Source organism: Equus przewalskii, chromosome 15, assembly GCF_037783145.1.
Source record: "Equus przewalskii isolate Varuska chromosome 15, EquPr2, whole genome shotgun sequence".
Taxonomy (NCBI): domain Eukaryota; kingdom Metazoa; phylum Chordata; class Mammalia; order Perissodactyla; family Equidae; genus Equus; species Equus przewalskii.
The window spans coordinates 23,471,292-23,492,799 of record NC_091845.1 but is presented as its reverse complement, the minus strand read 5'-3'; the positions used below and the strand labels follow the sequence as shown (position 1 = coordinate 23,492,799).

General features: G+C 42.0%; 1 protein-coding gene and 1 long non-coding RNA gene across 4 annotated transcripts in view; one reads left to right on the top strand and one right to left on the bottom strand.

Annotated features, from left to right (window-relative positions):
* SUCLG2 (succinate-CoA ligase GDP-forming subunit beta) overlaps positions 1-725 on the bottom strand; it is a 255,361-nt gene extending 254,636 nt beyond the window's left edge. Inside the window, exon 1 of the mRNA XM_070576862.1 lies at positions 383-725. Within this exon, the coding sequence (XP_070432963.1) occupies positions 383-466 (84 nt within the window). The 5' untranslated portion in view covers positions 467-725. The remainder of the gene's footprint in view (positions 1-382) is intronic.
* On the top strand, positions 573-9,739 carry LOC139076137 (uncharacterized). 3 transcript variants are annotated; one of them, XR_011527428.1, is made up of 5 exons: positions 584-1,258; positions 1,720-1,776; positions 2,827-2,967; positions 5,031-5,154; positions 7,846-9,739. It is a non-coding gene; the product is annotated as an uncharacterized lncRNA (long non-coding RNA). The 3 variants fall into 3 exon arrangements; XR_011527427.1 differs by lacking the exon at positions 1,720-1,776 and having other exon boundaries at positions 573-1,258; XR_011527429.1 differs by lacking the exon at positions 1,720-1,776 and having other exon boundaries at positions 593-1,258; positions 7,575-9,739.
* The last annotated feature ends 11,769 nt before the right edge of the window (positions 9,740-21,508 follow it).

Here is a 21,508-nt window from a genome sequence, read left to right as displayed (position 1 = left end):
GCGCCGGGGATAGAGACGTTTCAAAAGCAGAGCTGGCAAAGCAGATAATAAAACCTCAGGACTCCAAAACGCGGCCCAGGAACTTTGCCTGAACTTGCACGCAGCGCCTGGGACAGTGCCAGGCGCCTTCCGCGTGAGCAGAGGAGTCCGACGTCAGCGCCTCCCGAGGGGCAGCGGAGGCTGTCGTCCCCCCGGGGCTTACACCCCCGCAGGATGCGGGGGTCCCTAGTGCGCCCCGGGCGCAGCACGGCGAGGCACCGCGGAGCTGGGGCGCCCGGGCGGCCGCGCGCGGGGCCAGGAGGGGCCGGGAGGAGCCAGGAGGCCAGGCCGGCGGGCGCCCCGCGCGCGCCCTTCCCGCAGCTCTGCCACGCGCCTCGCTCACCTGGGACCTGGCCGCCAGCAGCCGGGGCCGGAGAGCCAGGTGTCGCAGAAGTTTGCCGGCCTGCGCAGCCACGGGGGACGCCATCTTAACCAGGAAACCGGGCGGGGCAGCCGGACCGAGCGCGGGCAGGGGCAGGAGAGCGAGGGGCGGAGAGGAGGCGGGCCCGGCCGGCCCCCCGGGCCGTCCCCCTGTGCTCGTCCCGCCTGGCCCGGGGGACGCGGCTGCAGGCGCGGCGCGAGCGCCTGCAGGCTCGGCTCTGGGGCGCTGTCGCTGCTGCCTGTCCCCGCCCCGACCCCAGGGTTCCCTGGAGCGCTCAGAGGCCTGCTGGCCCCGCCGCTGTGCCACCCTGCGTTACCACGGGAGCCAAAACAGCTCCCAAGCCCCGGGATCGTGGGGCTTCAGCTGTAGCGGGGAAGACAGACAGACAAGCAAGTATCAGTCATTGCAGTGAGTGCTAGAAGGACCGGCCCAGAGCTGACGCCATCTACCAGAGACCTCTGTCTATCCCCGGGTCCCAGGGGCCCGTGCAGGGAAGCGATGTTTGAGCTGAGACTTGAAGGAGTAAGGGGGAGGAAGAGGGTCTGGTGAGGTCGGAGGAGACCCTCTACACCTTAGTAAGATTGCTTTATCCTTAACCGAAGATGCATGCAAAGCTACTGAAGGATTTTAAGCCCAGCAATCACCGTAAGAGCAGACATTTATTTGGAATTTACATGACTCTAAGCACTGTACATGGAATAACAATGACAATAGCAAATCTGCTTAATATGTGCCAAGCACTTTGCAGATGTGAAGTCATTTAGTCTTCATAGCAGCCTTTCCACCATGTGCAAGTGTAAAATCCTCATTTTGCAGAAGAGGAAACTGAGGCACAGAGTAAGTAACTTGATAAGGAGTGGAAATAAGATTCAAATCCATGTGCTCTCCTCTCCCCACCCCATTAAGCACTATTTTAGAATTTTTTATCCTTACTTATTCTTGATCCTATGATCATGAGAAAAGGTACAGTGTAACAGAACTAAGCAACTACTGCTATTTCCTTCCTTCTCTCCCTCTTTTTTTAAAAATTTTATTTTGACAAATCAAATTTACAGAAAAGTTGCAGGAATATTACCCCAAAATGCCCAAATATCCTTTACCCAGATTCCCCACTTACATTTTGCCCCATTTCCCATTCTTGATAGATAGATAAAGATACATAGATTTACAGCCCATTCCTCATCACAATTTGACCTGCTTGATTTAGCATCTGTTGATGATTATTGCTTGAATCAGTTATTATTATGAAGGTTGCAAAATCATGATTGTCTGATTCTAACCTTTTCTCCATTTTTTAGCTTGCATTCTCCTCTGAGAAGAGCTTTACCTTCTCCCTCGTATCTCTGTTTATTCTTGTACGTATTCACTGGTATCCATATGGACTCATGGATTCCTTTTTATTCACTGTCAAACCTATGCTCTTTCCTATTACATACACTGTGCTGCTCTGGACCCCGGTCGTTTAATACACACAGGAACCCTGCAAGGGGCTCCTACTGTTATTTCCATTTTGCCAGAGAGAAAACTGGGCCACAGAGAGGTTAGGGAACTTGCCCAGGGTTACACAGTTTGGGATCAGACCCCAAACGTGAAATCTAACCACTCTACTCCACACCTTCCTCTTGCCATGAGTGGATCTGAGTTCCCATCTCATCCATCATTCCTCTGGCTGGGTCTGCTATCTAGCTGGGATGGAGCAAAGACTCTTATTAATGTTTGTAGACTGAATGTTTAAACTTGGTGAGAGCTATGAATATGTTGTCAGAAGGAAACAGACCACCTGTAGAATTAGTCAAAAGCTGTTTATTCAGACATTCCTCTGGTAAGGGAGTCAGCTATTATGACTTTCCCTCTGGCAGAGGCTAGAAGAGGTTTGAAAGGAGAGTGTATTTTATAAAGAGAAGGGAGAGACTCTTAAGACAGTCTTTAATTAATGAGTGTTCTACTAGGATGAAATTTTTCTATTAGGACAGGATTTTTGGAAGTGGAGTGGGAGAGGCTTTCAGATTGCCCTTCAAGTACAATTGGCAGTCTTTGATTGCTTAACTATCTACCAGCACGTACCTGGGAACTTTCCCAATTGGATAGCATGGTATGAGGTTTCTTGTTTCAATTGGAAGACTGCCTGGTCCTCAGTTTGGAGGCCCAGGTCTTGCCTTAGCAATTCCTCAATGTCTGCACTCGCATTCTCTCATTCTGCCTTCTCTGGAGCCACGAGGTTGGGGGAGATGGAGCAGAAGGACATTCATATGGTATCCCCAGTGCTAGGCACTGAGATTAGAGTAAATGTAGTAAAAACCAGGATTAGAGTAAATGCGCAACAAACACATGTAGGATGAATGACACTTACTGAGTTCCTCCTAAGACTTTTCCCTATTTTCTACCCTTTTTTCCCAAACATGAAGCTCTCTGAGGTCGGGGATTCTACCACAGAGTTCTGCACTGTGCCTTACTGAAACGAGTGCTGGATTTGCAGTAAAAATTGAATTTGAATTCGACCTCTACTAGGCCTTATAAAGCTGTGAAGTACCTACTTCAGGATGGTAGTAAGTATTCAATGAGGTGAAGTGTATAAAGACCTTGCACAGAGTAGGGACGTAATAAATGTTATTTTTTTCCTCTAATAAATTATTAAATATGTGTTTGCTATCTAATTGAAATACCAGAGCCGAGCTGAGATGTGGTTTAGAAGGTCTCTGACACTTTGTAACTTATCTTGGTAGCACTGGAGAACTATGGAGATGTGTAAATGCCAGATGAAAGTATTAAAAGATCTAAAGTGGTTAGATACTTCCTTCCAGGAAGAGAGTGGAGGATAGTGATCAGGGAACCATTATATTTTTAGAGCTTCAAAAATGCAGATTCCTAGACTCCATTCTAGACCTAGTGAATCAGAATCACTCAGGATGGAGTCTGGGATCTGCATTTTAAATAATCTTCTCAAAGAGTTCTGTAGTTTGAGAACTAAAAAAAAGCAAATAGGGGCTGGCCTGGTGGTGTAGCCGATAAGTTTGTGTGTTTTTCTTCAGTGGCTTGGGGTTCACCAGTTTGGATCCCGGGTGCAGACCTATATGCTGCTTGTCAAGCCGACGAAGATGGGCATGGATGTTGGCTCAGGGCCAGTCTTCCTCAGCAAAAAGAGGAGGATTGATGGCAGATGTTAGCTCAGGGCTAATCTTCCTCAAATAAATAAATAAATAAATAAATAAACCAAACCATAGGGCAAACTTTCAAGTTTCCTGGTGAATCAAGAGACAAGTTATTCTGCCTTCCTCCTCTGGGTTTTTAAATTTAGAATGATAAGCTGATACATTATAGATGGAGGTGATGGCCAAGAGCTGACTTTTAGAGAGCCTTGACATGTTGATACAAAACTCATCTTCTACCAGGGGTCTAGGTCAGCTGCAACATGTAGGAGCATTGGAGAAGGGTGAATAAACAGCTGTTCTAAGCTTTTCCTTGATCAAAATTGCAGTTGCCGACTGCTTGAACAGTAAGTGTGGCACAGGCAATAGCACTATCCAAAGCATTCTGTGCCATCTGGGGTCAGATTGAAGCACAGAGGTAGTCATCAGACAGACTCAGTGCAAGTCCGGACTCCGTGATTTAAAAGCTCCATGACCTTGAGCAAGTTACTTCACAGCCTCATTTCCTTTATCTGGAAAACGGGGTGATGATAATGCCTATTTTGCCAACGAGATGCGTTGTCAAATGCTTGAGCTCTCAGTGGCCAGTATCCACCATGCTTTCTTTGCTTGACTAAGAAATCCTTTTTCCTGTTTGTTTCTTTAGTATTCACATCTATGAGCCCCCATTTCCCCATTACTAAAATGAAGACCAGGCATGACAGCGTCTCACATGAACTGGGAGTTAGCAGTATAGCACTTCTCACAGACTTTGCCTGCATTGGAAGTATTAAGTTGTAAAACTCCATGCTCAAACTTTGGCTTTAGAACACCCTGCCTACCTGTTTCTCATTCAGTTAATCCTTCCAGGAAGGAAAATAAAAACATCAGTAGGCCCACACGCCTTCTCTTTCATCTCAGCAGTGCATGTTAACAGTGAAATAATGTGCTCATTTTCATATCCACACGGAGTACTCCAGGGGCCCTGATTTGCCAAAGAGGCATGTCATGAAATCAAGCACCCGGATAGTGCATCTAGCAGTTCCAATGGTTGTTTATCATTACCTTTTCATCTAAGCATAAAAACCATTTGACAAACACCAATTCATTATAACTAGCAGAGCTGAATAGAATTTTTTAAGAGACAGCCCTAATTTTCATGAATAACATATTTGAGTGCATGCTGCTGCAGGAAAGGAATGAGAATCACTATTATGATGATGAAATAAAGGGCATTTGTAGATTTTGTTTGGTTATTTCTTTTTTAATGGATAACAGATTTCTTGAATTTACAGGCAAAGAAACTTTGGCCTTTCATTAAGTATATAGGTAATATCTCTGCTTCTGTTTATGACAGCCATTTTAACCACTGCTTCAATTGTGTTATTTGTCAATGGCATGGAAAGAACTTTCATTGTGCTAAAAGTTATTTTTCCCTCTTCAATAATGCATTAAAAATTATTCATTCTGATGGCATTTCTCAGCAGCTTGTTTAAAATATAAGGTGCCCAGAAGAAAAGGGATCTAAAACTAAAAGTGTTTCCTCTGGCAAAAGTGCAGTGGGCCCAAGAGAAATTCTCGCGACAGCCTGGAGAGAATTCAGGGGAGGTAAGTTTAGAACTGTGGTAACAGGTCAAAGTCAAGATGAAAAAGAAAGAAGAGTAAGGAGCAGCATAAACCCAGAGAAGGAGCAGTCAGGGACAAGGTCAGCTGAAAAGATGAAAAGTGGAGGACCAGGTGTAATGATGGAAACAAGGGCGGTGATGTTCTATTGGCAGAGAGTTTGGAGATGGATGAAGAAGACGGTGAAAGCAGGTGAAGAACATTCACACAGAGGACCTGGAGGGGCTTAGACTGAAAGAGAAAAATGGCAAGAGATGGTGGGAAAGAAGTTCCTTTCAGAAATAAGACCTATATCCCCATTGCAATTGAGAGACATAGAATTTAGCACTTTCAATAGTATTAAAACATCCTTTTTAAAAATACTAAAATAACAATTAAGAGATCATTCCATTTCAGATGCGCTGCTTTGTTAGAAAGTAAGCAGTCACCGCAGTGGTTCTTAACAGAATCCCTTTAGCAGCTTTTTTTTTAAAAAAAGTGTCTGTAGGACTATATTCTCCAGAGGATCTGATTCAGTAGGTCAGTCTTGGGGCCCAGGCATCTGCATTTTTGTAACTTCCTCATCCCATCATCTTTATTGGAGGTGGTCCATGGTCCTTGGTTAGGGAAACACTGCCCTGGAAGGTGGGACTTTGAGAAGACTAAAGGGAAAGGACAGTAGTCATCCAGTTCCCCTCTCTGTCTCATTTTCTTTTCCGTTTCATATCCCACTTCTATCCTCCTTAGTCTTTCCCTCCAAAATCTAATTTACTACATGAGAGCAAGGAGCATGGAATGAGGCTCCAAAAGAAGTCTCCATGCTATTCCCTCTGCCTGAAACACCTTCCCCATTGTTCACCCGCCTCAAGGTCTCTCACCCCTGGAACTTCAGTCACCCCCTGCAGGAAGCCTAGCTGAAGGCAAGGCTGGGGTCATCTCAGTGGTTAGCACCAGGGCAGTTACTGCATTGGCTTCTTGTCTGCTTCTTCCTTTAGGATTTTAAAATCTGCAACCACGGGGACTGTGTCTTCTTCAGTGTTACTATCCAGCTCACAGTACAGTGCCTGGAGCTGAATGGATAAATAAATGAAGATGAAGTCAGTGCAAAAGTAATAAGACATAAGAAAATTCAAAGATTCATTAATGTCTAGAAATCTGGCGGTACCCCCCAACAAGAAAGGAAGTTGAGGCCCCTGAAGAGAAATGACGCTTCCATTATCACACACCACAGTAGTGGTTTTTGTATACTGTTCCTTGGCATTCTTAGATGCCTTGGAGATCCACCTCTCTTCCCTCTCTCCCTCTCTCTCCTCTGCATTTATTGAACATTTATTATGTGCTTCTTCAAAGCTTTACAGAAATTATCCTACTTAATCCTCACCACAGCCCCATTTTACGGATGTGCAAGCTGAGTCTTACAGCCGAGAGTAAGTTACCTGAGAGAATAAATAAGAGGAGGCCAATCCCAATCAAACTGGGATTGATTCTAGGCAAGCAGGACCCAACGGAACTTTTTGCAGTGATGGAAATATCCTATATCTGGGCTGTCCAGGGCCATAATCATTAGCCATCTATGGGTATTGAGCACTTGATATGTGGCTAGTGGAACTAAGAAAATCAATTTTTAATTTTATTTAATATCAATTAATTCATATTTAATTTTGAATAGCCACACATGGCTAGTGGCTACTGTATTGGCTAGCACAGGTCTAGGCTATCTAACTGATGGCCAGATTTGGCACCATCACAGTATTTTCTTAACTGAGTTTCTCCCAGAGTAGTTCCTAAGGCAAGGATTTGGTTACAAATAGCTTATTATAAGGGCTGATCCTAGGCGTCAGGTGAGGGACTGGGGAAGTGGGACAGAGAAGGTGGGAAGCTAATAAAGGCTGCATTAACTGGCTGTAGGCAATTGAGGGTCATTTTTTCAGGGAACAGTCCGAGAGACTGCTATAGAACACGTCTCATAATCATCCCATTGAGGCGTGAGGCAGTGGTCATGTTTGTCCACCAACTCCCACGCCTCCTTGGTTGAGAGCTGCCCCTGGGAACATTCACCCGCACCCGCATACCTCCTGCCTGCCTCTCTTCAGGGCAGACATGCCCCTGTGGCTTGATAAACTCTTAGGGCAGAAAGACACAGTGCCTGGGGCAGGGACTGTCCTGCAAAGCTGCAAGTGACTTCCAGGGAGATAAGGAGATGTGGGGTCAGGTGAAACAACATTGCCTCTCACTTTAAACTGACCAGATTAGCTCCTATTAATGTTTTATGTGGGGTCAGAAGAAGAGCACTTGAGAATGTGTTGGAAAGAAAGTTCTGCTATTTAAAAAAAAAAGTTTGTGAACTACAGTTCTAAACTGTGCCCATGGCTGTTTTCCTGCCCACCTCAATTACTGAACTGCATCCCGCTCTGTATCACTTCTAGCTCAGCGTGAATGCTCTAAGCAGTCTGAGCCACACAACGGAGCCGTAAAATAGCTGACCCTGGACTTTCTCCATGGAGATATGAAGAGACTCAAGCATTCTAGAAAGCGTTTGGTTGGTTTTTGTTTGATATATATAAAAAGATTAGAGGCAGCAAGAGAAGAGAATCAGAGAGAACCTACGCATGGATTTTTTTAAAAATACAAAATAGATTTTACAGCAGAAGTAGATAGAAGTGGTGCAAATAATGATTTCTCCTCCTCTGATATCAGGCTTTGTTGAGCTCCCGGAAAAGCAAACACATAATTATAATGGAGGTAAATGGACTGAAAGCCAAGTCAAAGAGGCAGATCGGCTTCACCAGGAGAGGCACTCACTTCTGCAAAGACAGCAGGATAAAGAGAACTAGCCTCTCGACCTGGACAAGAGGTGCCTACAACCGTGGGCTGAAAGAGTGTGGAGAACTGTTGACACTGCAGGCAAAAAGAATGTTATCAAAGTTCTGTTCAAGTCAAAGGCCTGACACGGAGGCTAAGGAGAGCTCACTGCCTCAAAGAAGAGCCTGCCTGGAGAGATTTCTTCACGCTACAAACCTCTGTAAATGTCCTTTCAACGATTCTGTTTAAAAAAAAAAGGAATAACCTTAGATCAAAGTTAGGGCAAGAGTTTCCACAACAGCGAAGCCCACAATGCCGCAAGGGGGAGATTAGAGTGAAATTTTTACGTGAAAATGTTTCAAGTATTTAGAAGCTCTTATGGAAGTAAAAAACACCACAATGGACAAATGATGTGAATAAAAATTCACAGAAGAGGTAGCAGTGGCCAATAAATAAGAAAAAGGAGGGTTAGCTTCATTGATTGCATTAAAGAAATGCAAAATAGGGGTTGACCCTGTGGCCTAGTGGTTAAGTTTGGTGTGCTCCGCTTAGGCTGCCTGGGTTCGTGGGTTCAGATCCCAGGCACAGACCTACACCACTTGTCAGCCACGCTGCGGCAGCATCCTACATATAAAGTAGAGGAAGATTGGCATAGATGTTAGCTCAGGGCTAATCTTCCTCAGCAAAAAACAGAAAGAAAGAAAGAAATACAAAATAAAACCAAAGACAATATTACCTATTAAAGTTGCATAGTTTTTAAATAAATAAAAGTTCTCAATGTGGGTAGAATGGTGGGGAAATGAGTACTCTTCTATCCTGTTGGTGGAATTGTTAGATCTTTCTAGAGGACAATTTGGCAACATATATCCAAAGCCTAAAAGAGTTTAAATCCTCTAGCCTAATAATTTTATTTCTAGGGATTATCCTAAACAAATACTTAAATTTGCATCAATGATTTTTGTTCAAAGGTATTAATTGCAGCAATATATTTAAGAATGAAAATTTGGAAAACACACAGCTGGTGAATAGTTAATAAAAAAAATACACTAGAATATTGGGTAACCAAAAAAACTTATTATAAAATTTAAATTTACTTAAAGAAGCAATGTATGCACACTATAAGATTTTTTAACTCTCTGAAGGTAATAGCCACTGTTAATAGTTTCTTTTGTTTCTTCAAGAAGTCTTTTTTAAGACATTTTTGATCTATACATTTGCTATTTACATCTATCTGTGTATATACTATCTCTATATCTATCTATCTATCTATTTATCTATCTATCTACCTGGCCCACTGCTTGTCTTTGTAAATAAAATTTTATTAGAACCCAATCACAGCCATTTGTTTATGTGCTGTCTATGGCAACATTCCAGTTGCAATGGCAGAGTTGAATAGTTGTGGCAGAGACCATAAGGCTAAAAATATGTAATATCTGACTGTTTACAGAAAGTTTGCCAACCCCTGCACAATACCCTGATTAGCATGTGAGCTCAGTGAGCTTTTTGTCTGACTTGTTTGCTGTTGTATTCCCAACGCCTAGAACAGTGCCTGGCACATTGTAGGTGCTTACTAAATATTTGTCTGATGAATGCATAGGATCAGTTGCTCCTGTTAATGTACATTCATGTGGTTTCTACATTTAGTGGGTATTTTAGTATTACAAATAATGCTGTAATGAAGACAGATCTTTGCTTACTTCTCCAATTATATCAGAAACAGTATTTTGAAAAATATTTAGTGACATGGGCAACCTATTGATAAATAAAATTTTAAAAAACAGGCTAAAAATTTTGTCACTTTAACTTTTTTTTAAAAGAGAGAGTGTGTGTGTGTGTGTGTGTGTGTGTGTGTGTGAACCATAAAAAATTTAAAGACTAGTAGGTGGGATTGGGGTGATTTTTATTTTCTTTATTGTTTTCTAAACTTTCTACAATTAACACGTATTGATAGTAAGAAAAAAACAATAACATTTATTTTTTAAACGAGTTAAAAAATCCTTTTTATTTTGTCACTTCTATGTCCTATTTAAAAACATTTAATGCTTCCCATCGCTATAAGTTAAATCTAGATTCTTCCACCTAGTGCTTAAGGCTGTTGAGCCTCTGGTTTAAATACGTGTTTCTAACGGTTTCCTCAGTGGCTGTTCTGCATGGAAGATTTACTCAGCCACACTGGGTGGGATATTACTCTTTGTCCTCAGAAAACACTTTATAAGTTTCACCTTGACATACTTAGTCATAGGTTTTATCCTGCCCCAAATGCCATCCTTTTCTCCGCCTTCCTGAGCCTGCCACTGAAGTGCCGAGCTCTTCCCAGCAGCCTTCCTAAGTCCTTCCCATCGCCACATCCTCCTGCAGCATCTATTGTCATGGGTGGCAAACCCGGATGCCTTTAGGAGACAAAGCAAGAAAACCTAGATGAATAAAGTAAGCCATACAAGGGAACGAGGAGTCGTGGGGACCATGGCAACAACTACGTGTTTCATCTAAAGGCAGTCAAATGAAAATAATAAATGTGTTTTTAAAGGCAGACACCCAACAAAGGCAAGACTGCTGATAAAATCTGCCCCATAGTTATACTGTCTGGTCACATGAACTGCTTGGAACTTTTCCTAAGACTATGGGGTTCAGGGACACAGAAAAGGTGGGGAGAAGTTTAGAGTTAACTAATATTCAAGAATACGATGGCGATATGTTGAGAATGAGGGATGAACAAGACGTTTTGGGATTAAAGAGAAGGAGAGGGTGGGATTTAAGAATGGACTAAGATGTCTGTGGTAGAAGTTACGCAGTAATTTTTTTCTTCTTTTTTTTCTTTGGAGGAGGATTAGCCCTCAGCTAACATCTGTCACCAATCCTCTCTTTTTGCTGAGGAAGATTGGCCCAGAGCTAACATCTGTGCTCATCATCCTCTATTTTATATGTGGGACGCCCGCCACAGCATGGTTTCATAAGTGGTGAGTGGGTCCACGCCCAGGGTCCCAACTGGCGAAACATGGGCCCCAAAGCAGAGACCGCGAACTTAACCACTATGCCACCAGGCAGTCTCTAAGCAGTAATTTTTTGAATGAAATTCTAGTGTTTTATCTTTTAGGCTACATCAAAATATCCATAGTGTCAAAACGGCTTCATCAAAACAGACCAAACAAAATATGTTGCTTCATCCCCCATACCTGCTGTAATGAAAACGACAATAGCTAAGTTGAGTTGGGTCTATATTACGCGCAGTTACTGTGTTAAGCACATTTACCTGGAGTAGCTACCTGATTCAGTTCTCAAAATAGCTCTATGAGGTTATTGCTGTTGTTCTGGTACAGATTAGAAGAAAGATGCACAGAGAGGGGAAGTGATTTGCCTTAGGTCACATGGCTAGGAGGCGGCAGGACTGATTTTTGAATCCAGAGTCCAATCAAGAGGTTGTATAATGAACACAGGTCTTCTGCAAGTGTTAACCACTTAACCAGTGCAGTGTACGGCTTAGAAGTGGTCAAAGAAAGGGAATGTTTGGTAGCAAGGGTATAAATTAGGTTTTCTCATGCTCAATACTATTGACATCTTGGGCTGGATAATTCTTTGTTGTAGGGGCTGTCCTGGGCATCGCAGGATGTTTGTCAGCATGTGTGTCCTCTACTCACTAGGTGTCAGTAGCAAACGCCCCCTCCACCTAGTTGTGGGAATGGAAAGTATTTCCATATATTGCCAAATGTCCATGAAATAGGGGGAAGGGAGAAGGAGCAGCACAATTCCCCCTGGTATCAATATTTATGCCACTAGTATAAATATTTGTCCTTAGAGCAGAAATTTAACACTTCATATTTTGTCATTCCCCTTTTTATGGACTTTCATAATCCTAGATATATCTCTTCCTCCACCAAAAATCCAACTAAAGAAACAGAGATTACTGCAAAAATGTTGTGCGTTTTATGTGTCTCATTGTTTAGTAGTTTAATTTCTTAAAATATAACAAGAGGGAAGCAAAAAGTTTTAAGTCATCAGGCAATCATTAAATGAATTAAAATAGTAATTCTCATGTTATTAGTCTGATTTTAGCCACACAGAGGAAGTGCTGTTCTAATATTCTGCACAAATTAGCAAATTTCAATTTGAAAATTCTCCAAGCAGTTAATGGTCCTGCAATTCATTTGATTTAGTAAAGGGTTCAGAGCATTTGTGAGCTACACTTTCTCAGGAAGTCTTTTTTATGCTATCAGCGTTAGTCTGTGCCATTAAGATCATTTTTTTCCTCAGTAAAATGAATTTTTATGTTATTGTTCTGTGTCTCAGGGAGAAGTGTAATTTTTAATGGAAGAAACCTAAGATTAGCCCTCAAATTCCCCCTATGTGATTTCTTATCATCCGCCTGTGCAAAGGGAGTTTTCTAAAGAAAATCAGTTCAAATTTTTAAAAACAATTGACATAGGAGTATGGAAAATGTTGTTAAAGTATTTGATTATGTCAAAATACAATTTGTATTTCTAAGCTAGGAAAAAAAAGTGAAATCTTTTTGAGCTACAATTCTGAATGGCAAAATTTTGAAAGTTAACACTGGCTATTTCCTGTGGCCTAATTGGATAAGAATAATTCACTTGTTTGATCCAGTTTGTTCTATCCCGTCCATCTGGCTAATTTCACATGACAAAGGCAGAAAGTCCTAGTTCCACTGCTTACCAAGGGTTTTAGTCAGGACTCCTTCTGTTGCAAATGACAGACACTGCAGCCAAACCCAGGGTATTTATTGGCTGACGTAAAACACCTCAGAAGGAAAGAGTGTCTGTTCTGAAAGGTAACTGGCCCATGGACCCAAACATCATGAAGGATCTCTCTCTTCATTGCTGGTCTGAGATTCTCTCAGTTTGACTTTCTTCTTTCAAAATAGTATTTTTTTACAAGATGAGGATCTCGGGTACTAGGAGCTCCAATTTCACATCCTTACCTCCTCTTGATTGTAGAGGAAAGAGCCCATATCCCCTAGTTCAAGTTCTAAAAATATCTAAAAGACTCTGATGAGGCCAGCTGGGGTCCCAGTTCCATTTCTGCACTAATCTCCGTTGCCAAAAATTCCTGCCACACTGTTTTAGGTTGGTTTCAAGTACAAGTGGTTTTATTAAGGAAGTTCTCCCAGTGGAAAATGGAAGAGAGGGGGGAAACAAGATAAGGAATGGAAAAACGCTGCAATTTCAGACAAAGTACTAGCCTCCATCTGGGAGCTCTGGGGCATATTTGCACATCAGAGTTTGTCCCGATCTAGAAGTGAGGGAGCTGGGATTTTGCACCTATGTACCAGCCATTGACTACAGGTTGCCCTGAGGGGATATAATCTTCTAGGCACTTTCGGCTCTGGCTCTGTGGGAGGTGAGGCAGCTCTGGTGCCCAGGGGCAAATCTGTGAAGAAGGTTGCAGGTACCAGCCTTTTGCAGCAAAGCCCAGGGAAGTTGGGGGCTGGGCACACAGCACTGCTGTCTGCTGCACATGCCCATCGCTGAGAGGCCAAAATGTTGGGTCTCTATGATTGGCAGCCCCAACCAGAACCATGATTTTGAGCCAAGGAAGAATAATTTACCAAAGAGGGAAGATTCTGTTATGTGGGGACCTGGAATTGGCCACCCCAAGATATGTCTCTTTGGCATCAGGATTATTTGAGGCTGATTGCTTTTGATAAAGTGGGACAGGGAAGGAGGCTCTGAGGAATGGAACTTGCCCTTCCTTAGGACACATTTACATTTGTAAGGTAAATCTCTATCTGTAAAAGGTGCCTCCCTCTCTGTACCAGGAAGAAGAGAGGCGATGACCTTCTCTCTAGAAACTCTTAATCAATAACAAAGGCAAGAACTTAAATCTGCATTTTATTGTGCTAGTCTGGTAACCTCCTGTAACTGACTTCCCTCCCCCTCCCAACGCTGGCATTTCTTTAAGGATTAAGCATCTTTCCTTAGTCTAGGAACTGATTGCTGCGCTCACCTGTGACCGCCCAGCTCCAGACAATCGACTTGCCTCCGGCTACGCCCTCTGAGACAGCAGACCACTACCTGCTGTGTCCATCAAGCACTGTGCCGACAGGGCAATCTTGTGACTATTGTGGGAGGGACATTTCAATCACATGTGAAACACCCTGTTTGGGGGTATATAACCACTCTGTGCACCCCACTTCTTCGGTGCCCTTTCTTCCTTCGGGAAGAAAGGCCCCGGGCCATGGTTACTCGTAAAGCTTTGTTTAATTTTTTCTTGCTATTCTGTCTCATGTGAATTTAATTCGTTCTCCGGCCAGACAAACCCCCATTTGGGAAGAGGAAATGTCTTCCTCCCCTACAGTTACATGAAGAAGAAAGAGGTGATGGGCAGACAGAATAATGAATGTCAGTTCCAAATGGCTTTGACTGATGTGGACTCACCAAATTTGACCCCAAACAGGTTGAGCCAAGGTCAGATAAACACACATTCAGAGAAGGAAAATTGCATTTACTGAGAGTCAGCTATGTCACTAACGCTGTTTTTGTTAACAGCTTCACTGAAGTTTAATTAACATATAATAAATGGCACATATTTAAAGTCTAAAGTTGATAAATTATAACATATATATACACCCATGAAACCATCACAGTGATCAAGATAATGAGCATTTCCATCACCCCAGAAGTTTCCCTTTCTACCCCATCCCGCCCACCACTCCTCATTCCTCCGTCCTCAAGCAATCAGTCATGTGCTTTCTGCTACTTATAATTATTTTGTATTTTCTAGAATTTTCTATAAATGGAATCTTACAGTATGTAGTCTTTGTTTTTTGGTCTGGTGTAATTATTTTGAGATTAATTCATGTTGTTTTGTCCATCAGTAGTTCATTCCTTTTTATTGCTGAGTAGATTCCATTGTAAAGATATATCGTAATTCATTAATCTGTTCACCTGTTGATGGGCTCTAGCGCTTTTATGTGTCATGTTACATTTATATGTTATATTCTTTTTCTTTTATATTTTATTATTACTGTTTTTTTTTTGAGGAAGACCAACCCTGAGCTAACATCTGCTGCCAATCCTCCTCTTTTTGCTGAGGAAGACTGGCCCTGAGCTAACATCCATGCCCATCTTCCTCTGTTTTATATGTGGGATGCCTACCACAGCATGGCTTGCCAAGTGGTGCCATGTCTGCACCTGGGATCCAAACCAGCGAACCCCGGGCCACCAAAGTGGAACATGTGAACTTAACTGCTGCATCACCAGGCCAACCCCTGTCATATTCTTTTCACGGTACTATGAGGTAGGTCTTATGTCCATTTTCTAAAAGAGGCATTTAGGCTCAGAGAAATGAACTAAGCTACCTAATTATGCAGCTCATAGTAATGGAGCTTAGATCTCAGGTTTTTCCCTCAAAAAGTCTGTTTTTTCCTACTCCCCCACCTTTCTAAGAACACAAATTAGATACTCACTGAGTGTTATCCACTCTAATTAGCAAAATTTACATATTCAGAAGAGGTTTTCCAATTTTGTAGTCTTACTTAAAAGCCTTATTTCAGCTTTGATGCTTTCCTCATGCCACAAGTGGGAAAAAAAAACTATTTCTTCCTCTCTTTACTCTTAAAAATAATAAAACAGAATAATTTGATAGGATGTTTCCTAGCAAGTGTCCAGTCTTTGGTCATTTTTACTCTACCGTACCAAATCATTTGTCCATTTCACTACTGAGCTACACAACTGATGATTGAAGAAGTCAGCACTAAGTGTGTGCCTTATTCAGATGCCTCGAAGTTTCCAAGTAAAATGGGAAATGATACTAGATAAAAGCATTAGCCTTTTCAGCAGATTTCTCAATGGCAAAACCTCACACCTCCCTTCTTAGAAAACTCCATTGTACCTGCCTTGGCACCTTAAATTTCCATAAAATTTAGATTTTTTACTTGTGTAGGTCTAATCTCCTCAAGTCAGTTGTAAACTATTTGAGAGCATCTACCAAACCAACCCTGTATAGAATCTGGATGTCCAAGCTCGAAATTCTAAATCCACTCAACCCGGAGGGTATATACTCAAATTCTGCCAGCCTAAAGTCTTCAGATGAGAAGATGCCTAAGATACAGTTTCTCAGATTTTACCTATATTATAATAACCTTATAAAGTAATGAGAGTTGAGGAGCCAGGGAGCCGAGGAACCTGGCACAGATCACCAGAGCCTTGGTGAGGAAGAATGCAGCAGATTCTGGTGGAGCTCCGCCCATATTCCGTAAGTGCTCACCTCTATACTCAGAAGGCCACTGCTGAAATCCCTTTGATTTTCTCTCCCTAAGGTCACTTCTCTGCCTTTGAGAACAGGCTCAGCCAACATGCAGGATAGGCCAGACATGCAGGAATGCCAGTGCCCCAGAAGCAATCCTCAACTAGTAATGGAGAGTTGGTGGATAAATGCCCCGGCTCTCTTGTCTCGTGGGTGGGATAATTCTGAAGCTGTTCTACTTTGTCCCTTAGAGTTCCCCAGTAGGATTGAGCCTCAGTTACCTGCAACAGTCACCACTCAATAAATCGTCTGTTATTGTCTTCCTTCCCTTCTCTGTCTCACTTACCAACTCTTCTACCTGTAAACCTCTTGCACCAAGATCCTTGTTTAAGAGGTTACTGTTGGGGAAAACCAAACAAAGACCGCCCTTAACTAGAAAAGTAGTAACAGCAACAACTGTTGCACATCTACAGCATTTTGGGTCACACGCTTCATATTCATTAACCCATTCAATCCCCATAATGAATGTAAGAGGTCGATATTTTTATTCCCATTGACTAACAAAGAAAACGAGTCTTTGGAAAGTTAAGAAACCTACCCAAATTTACACATTAAGTGGCAGAGTCAGGTTCCACCGAACTCTTACTGACTCCCAACTATGTTTTATATGGTATCAAAACTCTCAGGCCAGCCCCCTTGAAGTTGTGTAATGCACAATTAATACAACCTCACTTGGTGGCCCTGGGAAATGTCAACATCTTTCTCTCAAATGTTTGATAGTGCCCAGGAAAGGACTGGGTACATTGTAGCTCCCAGTAAAAACCAGTTAAATTGCAAGAATTTTTTCCTTATTTCTTGTGACTCTTGAAACCTTGACATGCAATTTAAAACGAGCATTAGCTCTCCTAGCTGTGTTTGCAGAAGCAATATCAAAACGATACCCTATTCACATTTCTGTCTGCCATTCTGGTCTCACTGATGGTGTGCTGATGAAATTACTATAAGTGAACATTCTCATTCTGTGCCTCTCATTATTGAGGAAGGAAATGCAAGCAGTTCCTAATATATTTTGTTTTTTAATGAGATAACACACACTCACCCAATTGTCCTTGTTCTTGAATATATGCACTTTATCTATGAGAGCAGGTTACATTTCTTATTCACTTGTTTTTATTCCTCTTCCATCCATATGCCAGAGAGAAGGAATTTTAATCACTGAAGGAGCATTTGTATAATAAAAGTGATCTCTGCAATTCCTTCAGCGAAGAGCATGAATAAACGATCTGTAGATTCTTAATGCATTGCTCCAAATAGGAGTTCCAATTTGCACAGAAGTTTCAATAAATTGTTTTGTGTCCCTAAAGACCTACAGATGCCTCATGGGATACGTTGCAAAGGATCTCATTTAGAAAGAATTTTGTTTATGAGTAATATATGCTCTGCACTTTTCTCCCCTCTGTTAATGGCAAATGACGTTGAATAATACAAGCATGCTGTTTTTCTTTGCTTTTCAGTAAGATATCCAATGTGAACTGCGGGCTAAAGTTTTCTGAGTTTTTCAGAATTCAGCACCAACTTTTCATTCCAGGATTTAAAAGCACAACACAACAACAATTGAGGTCAAATGATATCTTAAACTTGTACAATAATTAACTTTATGCTTAACAACACATAGTACATTTAATTTTTATCTCTTTCATCTTTAGAATTTGCCTATGATGCAGGCACTATTATTATTTCCATTTTTTAGATAAGCAAACTGAGTCTTAGAACGGGTATACTTTACTGAAGCTCAAATAATTATTACAATGTTTAAATATCACCTACAAGTTTTGTCATTTTGTACCTTTATAATAAGTCCTATGCAGACTGGCCATATAGACACTGCCTTGCAGGTTAGCCTAAATGTCAAATATTTTTGTCTCTAAACTTGGCACTTGTTCCAAAGGCCTTAATTGGTTTATGCTTTACGTTGTATGGTTGAAGTCTTTTCAGATTACTTTGCTTGATAAAAGGTGGTAGTTAACATTTTTGTGACATCTCAATCAACTTTAACCAATTCAACTTAAAGAATAAGTCAAATTTTTCATGTTTTATTGGTTAAGAAGAGCTCAGAAAATATATACATATGCTGATGATTCATTTATGGATTTATTGTGGTCTGATAGTATCGATGAAAGACTATTTAAAACAAAATAATTATCATAGGCAGAATAAATAAATATTCTTCCTCTTAAAATTTAATTTTAGATTTTTTAGCTTAAGTATATTATGAAGCTTCAAGTCTGATCTCTGAAAGCTTATACATTCTAACATCAGTAGAGTATCATTTTTGTAATTGTTTATAAAATTTCTTATGGAAAAGGAGAGAGAGGGAGCCACCATGCTTTTGTACCTGATTGGATCTCTAAACTGTGCCAGGCATGTTCCGAGGTATTATTTACTCTCATTGTGTTGTTGTAACAGCCATGAGAAGCAAGTACTGAGGTGCCACAGCATTGAACCAAGGTTCTGCAAGGTCAAGGAACTCGTCCAAGCTGAAGCCACTGGGCAGTGGCAGGGTGGGCTTCTGAATCCTGGATTGTCCAACTTCACAGTCCAGATTTCTTCTGTTCCAGTGTATCCCAAAATGTGGATGGCACAGAACACTAATTTCAAAGCTGATGACAGGTGTCACGTGCAAACAAGGTTTTCACATAGGCCAAATTAATTTGAAGAACAGTAGGTGAAACAAAGTTAATCAGATTTCTTTACTCTAGGATTTTTCAGGGCCCATAACATGTTAATTCACAAAATGCATCTGGATTGTGGCAGAAAGAATTCTAAGACAGCCCCAAGATTCCAACCCCTGGGTGTACATGTCCTATGTAATCTCCTCCCGTTGAGTGAGGGTATGTTTTGTCAAATTGTTGGGCATCACTCCTGTTAAGGTACATTACATAGCACATGTGAAGAGTCCCAAATCAGTTGACTTTAAATTCATCAAAAAGGAGATTATTCTAGGTGGTCTGGATGTAAAGGAGGGACTGGGTCATCCAGATGACATTGAAAAACAAGCAGCCACATGTGATTGCCTATGGAGAGGGGCTGCCTCTAGCTGCTAAGCACCTCAGTCCAACCTCCACAAGAAACTGAACTCTGCCAACAGCCACATGAGCTTGGAAGAGCATCTGAGCTCCAGAAAAGAGCAGAGCTCAGCCAACAGCGTGATTTCATCCCTCTGAGAATCTGAGCAGAGGGCTCAGCTAGGCCAAGCTTGGACTCCTCACCTATGGAAACTGTGAGATAATTCATGGGTGTTATTTCCAGCTGCTAAGTTTGTGGTAATATGTTACACAGCATAGAAAACTAATATAGAGGATATAACACTTAATTGTCAAGAAATCTTTTTTTTTTCTTTCTTTTTTTATTCTAGTGTATTGTATGGGACTAGTGTTCCATAAAATTAACTTTGGAAATGCTGCATTTTTAAAGACATTCTTCTCTCCTTTGGAGATGTGGTGATGGTCGGAACACAACATTTGCTCCCAGGAATAGGCAGACTTTGTTTGAATTAAGAGGAGAAGGGATGCAAGCTCCTTTAGTGCACCCGGACTCAGCATGGGATGAGGGTTTAAGCTGATGAATTAGCAAGGTCAGGCCAGGTAAGAAGGGAAATGGCAAAGTTTAGCTTGAGTGATGGTTAATTTTACATGTCAACTTGACTGGGCCATGGGATGCTCAGAATTTGGTTAAACATTATTTCTTGGTGTGTCAGTGAGGCTATTTCTAGATGAGATTAGCATTTGCATCAGTAGACTGAGTAAAGCAGATTGCTCTCCCCAGTGTGGGTGGGCCTCATCCAATCCACCGAAGGCCGGAATAGAACAAAGGTTAAGTAAGAAAGAATTGTGCATCTCTGCCTGACTCTCTTGGAGCTGAGACATCAGTCTTCTCCTACCTTCGAATTCAGACTTGAACTGGAACTTATACCATCCGTTCTTATCCTTCTCCAGCCCTTGAACTGGAACTGGAACTAATCCGTCAGCTCTCCTGGGTCTCCAACTGGCACACTGCAGATCTTGGACTTCTCAGCCCCCATAATCATGTGAGCCAATTCCTTATAATAAAAAAATAAATATTTATAAATATAATGTATGACTATATACATCTTGTTGGTTCTGTTCTCAGGAGTAGACTGATACAGCTGGGTTCACAGTGGTGGGGACCTGGAATAATGGGTGGGCTACTCAGACAGGTCTTCCCATAGTGACATTTATCCTGCGGAATGATTCCAGTTAAGGCACTTTCCTTCTCAGCCTGATCGATTCTGAAATTCAAACTTTCACTGCCCCAGAACTGATGAATAATGGTTTCCAAAAACCCTGAAAAAGGAAACCAAAATGCGAAATGATGCGGGGTCGGTGAGCCAAGGAGTCAAAAGAAAGATTTCTTGGACTCTCAAGATCTGGCAGTAGTGCTCTTTTATTTAGAGAATAGAATAGCATGGGGACAGGGCCCATGGGCAGGCAGGGCCGCTGCTGCTGCCCCCGCTGCCATGGGGACAGGACCCATGGGCAGGCAGGGCTGGTGCGTGGGGATAGGACCCACAGGCAGTCAGAGCTCCTGCTGCTCCCCGAGTTGAGGGTTAGGGCTAAATTTAAGGCATAGGTATGTGAGTCATCTCTTTACGAAGACAAAGGAAAGAACATGAAAAAAAGTTAAAATGGTATCAGTGCAGGTGGGGTCTGGTCGTTGGGTGATCGCATGACTTTTAGACAAGAATCAAATCGGACTAAGTAAAGGTCAGAAGCCACCACCCTAAATCAGTTACATGAGATTGCCAGACAGCAACCAACTTAAGTTCTTGCCTTCCCCATTAAGAGTTTCTAGGGATAAGGTCATCTCTCTACTTCTTCCTGGTACAGAGAGGGAGGCACCTTTTATGGATAGAGATTTACCTTACAAATGTCAATGTGTCCCAACAAGGGCAAGTTCCATTCCCCAGAGCCTCCTTCCCTGTCCCAGTTTATCAAAAGCAATCAGCCCAAAACAATCCCGATGCCAAAGAGACACATCCTGGGGTGGCCAATTTCAGGTCCCTACAAGTTCATCCCCCTCTTCCTTCACAAATGCAAGTGTCTCTCAAAAGGGCAAGCAAAATTCCAGTCCTCGGAGCCTGCTTCCCATCTGTAGTTTTAAAAGTAACCAGCCTAAAATCCTCATCACCAACAATTTACGAGACACACACATAGTCGGAAAGACCATTTTGAATGGGCTTGATCAGGTTGACCCCCTCTTAGAAAAGCCACATCTGTGATGGTTTACATATGGAACGTAAGAGAGAAAGGTGCTTCCTAGATTTCTGGTTTGCTAACAG